Raw genomic sequence first — 12073 nt, forward strand, 5'->3', positions numbered from 1 at the left:
AACCTTGGTAATGTTTCATGATGAGCACTAGCATCTACAATTTGTTGTCATTTTGATTTGATTACTTGCATGGAATGAATATAAATATTCTTTTTACCATTTTCCTTAAACAGAAAAACTCATGTTTTTGCCAAAAACTGCCATTTTCAGGCTCTTAAAGATATCACCATCTTACTGGTTCACCCAGTACAAATATCAAGATAAATGGATATTAACTTGAATCTGACTTTTCTCTTTCCACTTCATCATAAAATTCTACCTGTTTTTTAATTATACTGATTCTTCAGATCTCATTCTTCTTTTCCACTTACAAAAACAAATTCTTCGCCTAAGTTCTGCTCATTTCTTCATTATTTCTACTCATTTAAAATATCTGTATAATAACTTGCATTTCTTCTGTGTCCTCACTTCTAATCTTTGTTGTCTGCACAAATGTAAAATGTTGCTAGTGGGAAAAGGTGAATAGGGACAACTAATGTGTATGAAGTTCCTGGTGCTTGGCCCATTTCCTTCTTTATTTTTGTGATTTTTTTTATGATCCTTTGTGTCCAATTTCGCATCTGCCCACTGAACTACTATTTTCTCGTCTGTTTCCATATTAACTATATTTTCCATTTTAACTCATGGTCACTTTTACTCTCAACTTCTTCTTTACAACTTGTTATATTCCCAACTCTGTTCTGGCCCCTTAGGAATCAGTCTAATTGAAGTGGTGAAGTAAGAAGTAATCTTTAATTTTTAGCATATGACCTATATGATTCTTGATTGGCATATCTTCTTTTTGTTTCCGATTACACTCAGTAAATATCCAGTAGTAGTTGTGATATAAAAAGAATAAATTATACATACTAAATACGTTACATTATTTCTGTTCCTTTCAGCTTCGTCCACCTCAACCAGCAGTTTACTTGTTTGTTTTAGATGTGTCTCATAATGCAGTGGAAGCTGGATATTTGACAATTTTGTGCCAGTCACTGTTAGAAAATCTAGACAAGTAAGAATTTTTTTTACTCATTGTGTGTGTGTGTGTGTGGTGTGTGTGCGCGTGTATGAAGTGTTTATTAGCAATTTATGGGGTTGGTTTTTATTCAATTTGATTTCATTCATTTGTCACTAACAGAGTACATCCTGGCTACTTCAGAATAAAGATCCTGCTACTTAGATTATTATGATTTGTGACTTGATATCTGATTCTTAAAACCGTAAAAGTTTTAATACTTGGTAAGGAATTTAGATCTCATCTAACTATCCCTCTGACTTAGCAGATCTGAGCACTGGGACTCAGAAAATTCAACTTAGCCAGGGTATCAAGAGAGAAATGAGAGAAATCTAGCTGTAATTTATGCCTGAGCAAGGAGTTTTTCATAAGATAGTTTCAAATGTGCTAATGAGAGAATAAGCCAAATAAAGGGAAGGAGGGAATTGATTTTGTGCTGAATACTTCAGGAAACCAGAAACTGAATAGGCACATTAGTAAGGAGCTTTATTGTGGAAGTGGAAACAGAGTATAGCATAGGGTGCTTATACTTGGCTTTAATTCCTACCTGTGTGTCTACCAGTATTAGTCATGAAGGAGACCCGTAAATAACTTAAAAAATGAACCTTCCAAATCTCTGGAAAACAAAGTTGTTTATACATTTCTTTTTCTACTCCAACACTCATAAGAAATATGACTTAAGATTGTTAGTAAGAGTAGTTTCCTATTGCAGTGATCCTTGACATGTGTAGAGGTGTAAGGGTGGTTATATATGAATATTTTTTCAGAAGTACTAGGTTATTCCAAAAGGTTCTTCTCCCCCATCTTCCATTTGAGTTTGAGAGTCCTTGCTCTACTGAGTGCTAGCTGTAGCCACCATAATTGCATGTCACTGATCTTGGCCTGTGAATAAACTGATAACATTGAGACATTCAAGATTAAAAACATCCATAGACATTAAATGATTTGCTTTTAGATTCTGTTAGTAACTTGGAGTTTTCATATTTTTATCCTTGATTGAAGCATTTGCCCTTTTTTAAGTCTCAAGTGCTTGATTCGGACATAACTTCAGCATTGTGTGGCAATGGAAGACCCTCTGCAAAGAAATAGTTTTTAAGACTGAAGAGTTAGCTTGCTGGAAAAGTATATGAGAATATAGCCCTAGAAATAGGAGCCAGTCCAACAAAGATGAGTGACTACGAATTCAATGGACTATGCAAAGCCAAAAAGATAACATTGGGAATGAAAAATAGTTTTTAAAATTATCATTTCTTTCTTTAGGCTTCCTGGAGATTCACGAACAAGAATAGGATTCATGACCTTTGATAGCACTATTCATTTCTACAATTTACAAGAAGGATTATCACAGCCTCAGATGTTGATTGTGTCTGATATAGATGGTAAGCAGTGAATAAAATAAAACTCTGTTTATTAATAAAACAGAATTTTGGAATTAAGCCTGCTTTATTTTACAGTACATCTTGTCATAATGCTATACGGATAATTTGGCCTACTTTGGTATTTGTTTTAAAATAACTTTTCCTGGAAAATACTTGATTCTAAGTTTTTTACACCCATGTGTGTGTACTTATACATGCTCGAGCACACACACACATATAATACACACAGTGTATATATATATTTAATAAAGCAATATTATGGTACCCGTTACATGTATGGCCTTAGAAAAACTAAGATTTTTTAATTCAGAATTCTTTTGGCTTGATTTATCATTTGGTTAATATATATGTTTTCCCTATAGATGTTTTCCTACCTACACCGGATAGCTTACTGGTGAATCTGTATGAAAGTAAAGAGGTGAGATTGATTTTTTTCTTAAAGTATTAAAGTATTTCTCTTACTTCAACTGATTACTAAAATGCTGAACATGTGTTTACTTGGTGTATATTAACATTGCAGTAGACAATGTAGGTAGATATCTGTTGACTACTCACTTTACAGTCCTCCAAAATGTAGTGGCACGTACTATACTCTGGAATATTTTAAAGAAGAATATTGCTTTGCCTTCTCAGTAATTCAATTTTTAATCTTTGTTTTCCCAGCTTATAAAAGACTTATTGAATGCATTACCAAATATGTTCACCAATACAAGAGAAACACACAGTGCCCTGGGTCCTGCGCTCCAGGCTGCCTTTAAATTAATGTCTCCAACAGGTGGCCGTGTGTCTGTATTTCAGACACAGTTACCTTCCTTGGGGGCAGGACTTCTGCAGTCCAGAGAAGATCCTAATCAGAGATCAAGCACAAAGGTATTTTATATTAGTTTCTCTGTCATATTTAAGATCATGTCTTCTACCTCTATAGACTGTGTAATTATTTGTTATTCTATTTTTCTACTTCATTGATAGTAAAAAAAAAAAGAAAGAAAACTGGTAAGAGAGTTTAATTCAATTATTGTTTTGTTTTTGTGTTACAGTGTGTTCTTTTTATTACTTTGTTTACAAGTCATAGAAATTTAGAAATTATCTACTCTAACCCTTTTACTTTACAAATGTGGAAACAGATTAAATGGTCTTGCCAAAAGTTATTAAGTATTTAATGGTAAAGGTGTGACTTGATTTTCTGACTCCACTGTTCTTTTCTATTTCACAAGTGATTATACTTACTAAATCTGAGATATTATAATTTAACATGCACATACTAATAAAGTTTTTTATTATAAAGGTAATATAAATCATTGTATAAAACTTGGAAAGTGGAAACAAATATAAGTCAATTATCTCACTGTCAAGATAATAGCATTTAGTTATACAAATACAAATAAGCATAACTGGGTATCATACATTATTCTATATTTTTTAAATGACTTTTTTCATTGAAGAGTACATAGCATTTTCTGAGGTCCCTAAAAAATCTCCTAAAAAAATTTTTTTAGTAAATGTGAAAAACTCGATTTAATTAATTGCCTGCTAGCTGTTGAATAGTTGTTGCCAGTGTCTTCACTATTAAAAAAAAAGAATATGAGGCTGAATATTACTAGGGTTTTACATGAAGATTTGGTCAGGGTATTTTAATCCCTATTTCAAATAATAAATGAACTGGGACAATCATTTTTGTTCTGTACATAAGTTTTGTCTGACCTCAACTTACATATGTATGAAAATGCCATTACAACTAGTTATGAGTATGAATTAAACATGTTTAATAGTGTTATAAATCTTTAGCCACGTATTCGTTTTTTCCATAAGATAAATTCCTAAAAGTGAAATTATTGGATCAATGAGTATAAACTGTATTTAAATTATTATTGTATTCTACTTACTGGGGGTTTTATCAACCTGTACTCTTAAGGACTCATCTTCTAGCCACCATTAAGTATTGTTGCTTTTTTATTCTTCACCAATTTGCTAAAGAAGAATAGCACTATATTGTAATCCATTACAAAATACTGAGGTGTTTTGAACAGAGCAAAGTGTTTACTGATTCTTTGATACACTTTGAGGGTTTTTTTTCTCATTTAACTTCCAGAAATGTTCTTTATCTGCCTGGGACTCAAAAGCTTAAGTATCTCTTCCATTTTAAACTCTGATATAATAGCCATACACTATAGTTAAGAAGATTGAAACATTTTGTTGTGCAATGTAGCATAGTAATTAAGAACTTGGAGCCCAGCTCTTGCATTCTTAACTGTTCTCCAGTGCCACATCCTCACCTCAAGTGTCTTCATACCAACAGGAAAAACTTTCCTTAATCTGTTATTCTTTCATGTTGTTATGTAACAGTATACGTATAGTAATGGGTAACAGCACTCACTCTGGAGCCAGACTTCTTGGGTTTATTATATTCCAGCATCTACCACTGAATGACAATGTAATTGGTCAAGTTACATAATCATTTTTTTGGCCTCAGTTCTCTCCTCTGTAAAATGTTGGTAACTCTATGAGATATATGTTATTATGAGGGTTAAATAATTTATATAAAACATCTGTGCTGGCACATAAGTTCTTTATAAATGTTAGTGATTGTTATTATCCTCATAGGAAATTTGTGCCAACTACCTAGACATTTAAGAACTCCTTAGTTTGATAGGGGGACAGAGGATATCCTCTTCCTTATTTTAACAGACAGAAATATATGCATAATTCAAGGTTTCTAGCTCTTACTTTATGACCTGTTGACTTAGGTTGTACAGCATCTTGGCCCTGCAACTGATTTTTATAAGAAACTTGCTTTAGATTGCTCAGGGCAGCAGACTGCAGTGGATCTGTTCCTTTTAAGTTCACAGTACTCTGATCTCGCTTCTCTAGGTAAGGAGATATCATTGTGTTTATCTGTTTACATAAACATTTTTAGCATATAATTAAATCTAAACTCTTTACTAAGAGTTCTCAATAGTTTGGGGAGAAAGATGTGAATTAGATAATGTATATGAAAATTAACCGTAAACTTTAAAGCACTATACACATATAAAATGCTATTATGGGTTGTTGTTTTTTTCAAATACAATTCCTTTACCATTCTGCTCAACAGTAAATTTATTATATATTTTACAAATGTCTATGTTTCTCAGATATATATATTATCCCCATTTTGACCACTTTAGGTTTTTTTCACTACGAGTTAGATTTTTTCATATTACAGAATGTGCACTGCTATTGGACAAGTAGAATATTATTGTTTCTGTAGCTAATACTACTTATATTTCTCTCTAAAGCTTGCATGTCCAAGTATTCTGCAGGGTGCATCTATTATTACCCATCTTTCCACTATACTCACAATCCTTCACAAGCAGAAAAGTTACAAAAAGATCTAAAACGATATCTCACAAGAAAAATTGGATTTGAAGCTGTTATGAGAATAAGGTGTACTAAAGGTATGAAATTATGTAAATTATACTTTATATTATATACTTTTGTCAAAATTAATAAGCATTCATATACTGATGACCTTTGACTACCTATAATAATCATAAAGGATTTTCTGCTTGATCCAGTTAGCTGTACCCTGTTTTAAATATAGTTATTAAATAATTGCCCAATTTTTTAAGCAATTTGAATAAGTGGGCAAAGGTAATGTTTTGCTTTATTAGAAAGAACCCAAGAGAAAGTCCACATTGGAGGTGATTTCAGAAGAACTTGAGGAATAGGGAAGATCTTCAGTGAAAATCGTCAGATTAATAGTCTTTGCCTTCCTAATCATTCAAATGGTCTTCAATTTACATTATCTCTTTTGTGTGAATGTTTGCTGGAGGGATTCTCATCCCTTATTTTAATTCTTAAGTAAGTTGTGTAGTAACCTTAATTTGTTTAATTTTGTACGTTAGGTCTTTTTTGTCTGACTTCAAATTACCTATAGGAAATTTTGTCTGACTTCAAATTTTGTCTGACTTTAAATTTTGTCTGACTTCAAATTACCTATAGGAAAATATTATAAGATCATCAATGCAAGTTAAATGTGTAGCCTCCTTTTATATAACCTGCATTGGTGTTTTTGAATTGATATTTTAGAACCTCCACCAACAATCCAGTACTACTCCCCAGTTATCCTTTTAATTCAAAATCAGAGATATTTTTTATTTTAAAAAGTAGCTTTAGCCTGAGGTAAAGATACTAGTATTACGTCATCTTTTATAACAAGTTTTCTCTTCTGTAGGTCTTTCGATGCACACCTTTCATGGAAACTTCTTTGTCCGTTCCACTGATTTGTTATCCCTCGCCAACATCAATCCTGATGCTGGATTTGCAGTACAGCTGTCAATTGAAGAAAGTTTGACGGATACTTCCTTAGTGTGCTTTCAGACAGCCCTGTTATATACATCAAGCAAGGGTAATGTTAACAGAAATGAAATGCAACCTGCAACAGTAATTCTCCCCTCCTTTCACGTGCTGGGAGAATAGGGAGAAAGAATGAACACCAGTGGGAGGGGATATGGAAACATATGTATATGTATAACTGATTCATTTTGTTATAAAACAGAAACTAACACACCGTTGTTAAGCAATTATACTCCAATAAAGATGTAAAATAAAAAAGAATTTGTGAACTAAGTTGGACTAAACTTTGTAACTTTGAGACTTTAAGTGAACATGTCAGTGAAGCAGTTGGTATCAGATTTGGAATTTAGGGTAAGGGACTGGGACACTAGAGACACACACACACAAAAAGAATGAACACCAGTGGGAAGTAATGGAATTTGTATTAGTTAATCAAATATATGTTCCATTCTTTTTTTTATATTCATTTTTGAATCTTTAAAGAATATCTCTTTGACTTGTGGAAGATTGGTATTCCCAGGATCATACTACTATAATAACTCATACTAAATCTATCTGTGTCATCCTGAGTATTATTTCTATCCTCATAACATAAGAAATTCTGCATGGCACTTCAGGCCTACATTTGTTATTTCATAGTCTAAGTTTTCTGATATTTTATTATGTTGTGTATAATTTAGAATGAGTGATATTAAGATAAAACCAGAACCCAGTGTTCGACTGTATACAAAATATATGTTCATAGTCTGTGTTCAGATTTGGAGAATGTTTAATTTTCTTTAAAACATGTTTATTGTAAAACTTTGTTTTTGCGTTTCAAAATCCTGTTGGTGATTTAATACAATCAAAACAGTAGCTTGAATAATATTTTGACCTGTCTGCTTTCTTTCTTGGTCTAATGTATTTTGCAATGACATGGATCCATCCTTTCATTAGGTGAGCGGAGAATTAGAGTGCACACACTTTGCTTGCCAGTGGTCAGTTCGCTAGCAGATGTATATGCAGGAGCTGATGTACAAGCTTCCATCTGCCTCCTGGCAAACATGGGTGAGTAAAAAAGTGAAGCAACAGGTGAAATATATTTTCCTGTCCTAAAAACTGAAGCCTGGGCATTTTTTTACCCTAGAAATCCCTTATTTAAAAAGTATATGTTTTACATTTTCATTTGCAACGGTGTGAATTGGACTGTTCTTATATTTCTTATTACTTCTTTAGTTTAAAAATTATGTGTGGGATTCATAATCACTAATAACTGGTAACAACTCAAATGTTTTTCAAATCGTGAATGCGTGAACAAATTATGGTACATCCGTATAATGGAATACAACTCGGCAATAAAAAGGAATGAACTGTTGATGTGTGAATGGGCGTGACTCTCAAAGGCATTATGCTAAGTGAAAGAAGCTAGACTCAAAAGACAACATGCATATGATTCCATTTATATGACATTCTGGAAAAGTGAGAATTATAGGAATGAAGAATAGATAGTGATTATCAGGGTTGGTGGCAGGGGGAGGATTTCACTACAAAGGGGCAGCCACAGGGGATACTTTTAGAATGATGGATCTTGATTGTGGCAGTGATTACATGGCTATGCGTTTGACATACATATATGACACTCTGAAAGTAAATTTTACTATATGTAAGTTTAGAAAACTCCTTTGGAGAATTAGTATAACACAGTGTTTTGTTTTTAATGAATTTACCTTTTAGATGAATGTAGATGTAAAATGAACCTTGTTATTTTCCATGAAGTCCTGGAGAAAGATAACCATTATTACTCATTTTGGGAAAAAGTTTAATAACATTTACTAAGGATCTCAATATTTTAATTGTCATTTTTTATCTTATATTTCAAATTAATTATACTATAACTATTTTTCAATAATTGTTTTATTTTTAATATTTGGGCATTTGTATCTCTGTTTTACTAAAATATGTACCTAGAGGAAAATAAGTTCCACACTGATATCTGGCTCTTCATTGTCTATATTTAGGGAACCTGTGTTTAGTTTGACCTCTTTTTTTGTTGACCAAAGAATGCTTTGACAGAGAAGATTTTAGAGGATCATAAGGGATAATTCAGATTGCAGAACTTGCATTGTTTATGCAGAAAAGAATGATGCTTTATACACGTGACTTCTGTTTGAGTAATGAAAAGATACCCAGAGCTTTCTCAGAAGTAGATGGGTAGTACATCTTCTCTAATATATCAATAGCAATTAAGTGTTTTTAGGCTTAAAAAGATTGAAAGGAAAAGGTCCAAAACAATCTAGATTTGTTCTGATTGTCAGATTTATTCAGATTTAGTTCCAAAATTGTCTAATGAGCAGATTTTTTTTTTTTTAATGGCTGCACTGCACGGCATACATGGTCTTAGCTGCCCAGCCAGAGGTTGAACCCACACCCCCCGCAGTGGAAGTCTTAACCACTGGACTGCTAGGGAAGTGCCCAGATGCTTTTAAATTGAGGGAGCAAGTGAAATTTATTTTTCTAACCTAAAAATGGAATTTTTGTTGGTTTCTTAAAAATTGCATGTAAATCTTATCTCTTATAGTATTCATTGGCATCTAATGATTAAATTCTTTTTCATTTTGGTTGCTTTATAGCTGTGGATCGATCAATTTCATCAAGTCTATCAGATGCAAGAGATGCCTTAGTGAACGCTGTGGTGGATTCATTATCTGCATATGGCTCAACTGTCTCAAATTTACAGCACTCTGGGTTGATAGCACCCAGCTCCCTCAAGTTGTTCCCTCTCTATGTTTTGGCCCTTCTCAAACAGGTAGTTCTCTATATACTGTTAGATTTAATAAAGTCTTTTGAAATTCTTGATACATAGGTGAAAAATGAAACCTAGGTTTTCTGAGGGGTTTTAAACGTTTGATTAGACAGTTATGCAGCTTAGCATTGGAAGAGTTTTGAACAGGAAAAGGTGAGTGGAAAATGACGGTATACAAATACATGATGAGTATAAATACATACTGATGAGTCTCGTACAACCATATGCTCTCAGTCTAACATGTGGGAGCAGCTTGAATAATGGTGTGCGTATAGCACACTCATATTGCGTGCTCCTGGAAAGACACTTGAAGGAAAGGATCTACTGTTCATTGAACATCTTCCCAAGTCTTAGGCACCACGATAGGTGTTATATATATGTTCCCTGTTTTTCTTATGATGACAGTATAGCTTTGAGAAACTGAGTTACTTGCTCACATATCTACCTATTGAATGTCAGAGCTGAAAATTGAATCCAGGCCTGTCTGGTTTGAAGGCTGTGCTTTTTCCATGACTGATGGTATATATTTGTTTTAATATTTGTCCACTATATTTATGTTTTACTCAAAAATGTGTATCGTTTTTCCATGTAGAAAGCATTTAGAACTGGTACAAGCACACGCCTGGATGATCGTGTATATGCCATGTGTCAGATAAAGTGTCAGCCACTTGTTCATCTAATGAAAATGATTCATCCCAACCTATACAGGATAGACAGACTGACAGATGAGGTATGATTTTTTTTCAATGTGTTTGAAATTTTTTAATTTAAATTTATTTGGGTGTCTTGATTCTACAGCTAAGGTAGTAATGTATTATTAGCAATTTCTTCCATCTGTTTTTCCCCTGTGGTGATAATACATTAAATAAGGACACTAACTATGGATTTGATTGGACAATAGGACTATTAGATACTGTCATAGTTACAGACTTTTCAAGAATAATTTCATATGGGAAGTAATTCACCTTGTGGGTTTGCTTACATTTACTGCAAAGGTATGCTATAGAGTGGGCAGTTCCATCTATATTTTGAAGATATTGACTGTTTCTGATGTGAACAGAGTGAAACTTTGATTATATTATTGTAAACCAAATCTGGTATACAACAGTATTTTGTGTGTGTGTGTGTGTGTGTGTGTGTGGTATGCGGGCCTCTCACTGTTGTGGCCTCTCCTGCTGCGGAGCACAGGCTCCTGACGCGCAGGCCCAGCAGCCATGGCTCATGGGCCCAGCTGCTCCGCGGCATGTGGGATCCTCCCGGACCGGGGCACGAACCCGTGTCCCCTGCATCGGCAGGCAGACTCTCAACCACTGCGTCACCAGGGAAGCCCCAACAGTATTTTTAATATGCAAATATGTAATGTCTTTTTTCTTCCTTGTGTTAAAACTCTGCTAGTTGGAATCGTCTCTGTATTTTGTTACTAGAGGAATGTAAAAAAGTCCTTTGCAGCAGATTTAGTAGTCATACTTTTAACATATCCTGATCCCAGAAGGGAAGGAAATGGACAGGTCATTTTACATATTCATGTTTTTATCTTTTAAATTTGAATACATTCAAGAATCTTTTAATTTAAATACATCTGAGCATCTTGATTCTACAGCCAAGGTGGCAATGTATTATCAGTATAGTTGACCCTTGAACAATGAGGGGGTTAGGGGCACCAACCCCTGTGCAATTGAAAATCCGTGTGTAACTTTATAGTCAGACCTCTGTGTCCTCTGTTCCATATTCAACCAACTGCAGATCATGTAGTACTGTAGTATTTATTTATTTATTGAAAAGAACTGCATATAGGTGGACCCATGTAGTTCAAACCCATGTTGTTCAAAGGTCAACTGTATTTTTTTGCATCCTACAAAATTCTCAAGTATCATTTTTCAGTATTTCATAAAGAACTAGGGGCCATTAGCTTCCAGCCTGTAATAATAGTAATGTAAGTACATTCACATTCCATCTTTTTCTTTTCAGGGTGCAATACACGTTAATGACAGGGTGGTACCTCAGCCACCTCTTCAAAAATTGTCTGCAGAGAAACTGACACGAGACGGTGCTTTCCTTATGGACTGTGGCTCTGTAAGCACCCACTACTGACAAAAGCTTAACACTTCCAGCTGGCAAAAGGAGAAACACTTACAGGGTCCAGCTCTGTTATCACAGATCAGGCAATGAAAGGTGGATTAGGAACTCAAAGGCAGTAAATTGGTAACTGGCACAGGTGGTCAATTTATTTAAGAGAAGTAAAGAGATAAATTCCTGTCTTCAACGATTTTACCATCAAGAATCATAAAATTCAAAGGGACCTCAAGAATTTATCTAGTTCAGCTTCATCCATTGTCTGAAATGCCATTAATTATTAGGAGTTCAGGAGAGGTCATTGGACAGGGTGGTGGTGAAGGGTGTCAGAATGGGCAGGATGGCTTCATAAATGATGCCTTGTGATCCCAGGAAAGGGATTCTGATAGCCACAGTATGGGGTGGGGCAGGAGTAGGGTAGGGGTGGGAGGCATTAGTTAAAGTACAGAGGCAGTAATTGAAATGATTGAACTAGTGGGTAGGAAATAGAGAAAGTCAGTTATCCTG

General features: G+C 34.2%; 1 protein-coding gene across 4 annotated transcripts in view; it reads left to right on the forward strand.

The window, feature by feature from the left end:
- The window catches only part of SEC24B (SEC24 homolog B, COPII coat complex component), a 93909-nt gene that overhangs the window by 71312 nt on the left and 10524 nt on the right, over positions 1-12073 (forward strand). For all 4 annotated transcript variants that reach the window (XM_060104821.1, XM_060104814.1, XM_060104835.1 and 1 more), the window contains 11 exons: positions 882-994; positions 2258-2376; positions 2739-2794; positions 3040-3246; positions 5121-5244; positions 5652-5810; positions 6590-6763; positions 7648-7758; positions 9321-9496; positions 10086-10223; positions 11462-11566. In XM_060104821.1, coding sequence (XP_059960804.1) covers positions 882-994; positions 2258-2376; positions 2739-2794; positions 3040-3246; positions 5121-5244; positions 5652-5810; positions 6590-6763; positions 7648-7758; positions 9321-9496; positions 10086-10223; positions 11462-11566 — 1482 coding nt within the window. The remainder of the gene's footprint in view (positions 1-881; positions 995-2257; positions 2377-2738; positions 2795-3039; positions 3247-5120; positions 5245-5651; positions 5811-6589; positions 6764-7647; positions 7759-9320; positions 9497-10085; positions 10224-11461; positions 11567-12073) is intronic.

The sequence above is a fragment of the Mesoplodon densirostris genome, chromosome 1 (assembly GCF_025265405.1).
Source record: "Mesoplodon densirostris isolate mMesDen1 chromosome 1, mMesDen1 primary haplotype, whole genome shotgun sequence".
Lineage (NCBI taxonomy): Eukaryota > Metazoa > Chordata > Mammalia > Artiodactyla > Ziphiidae > Mesoplodon > Mesoplodon densirostris.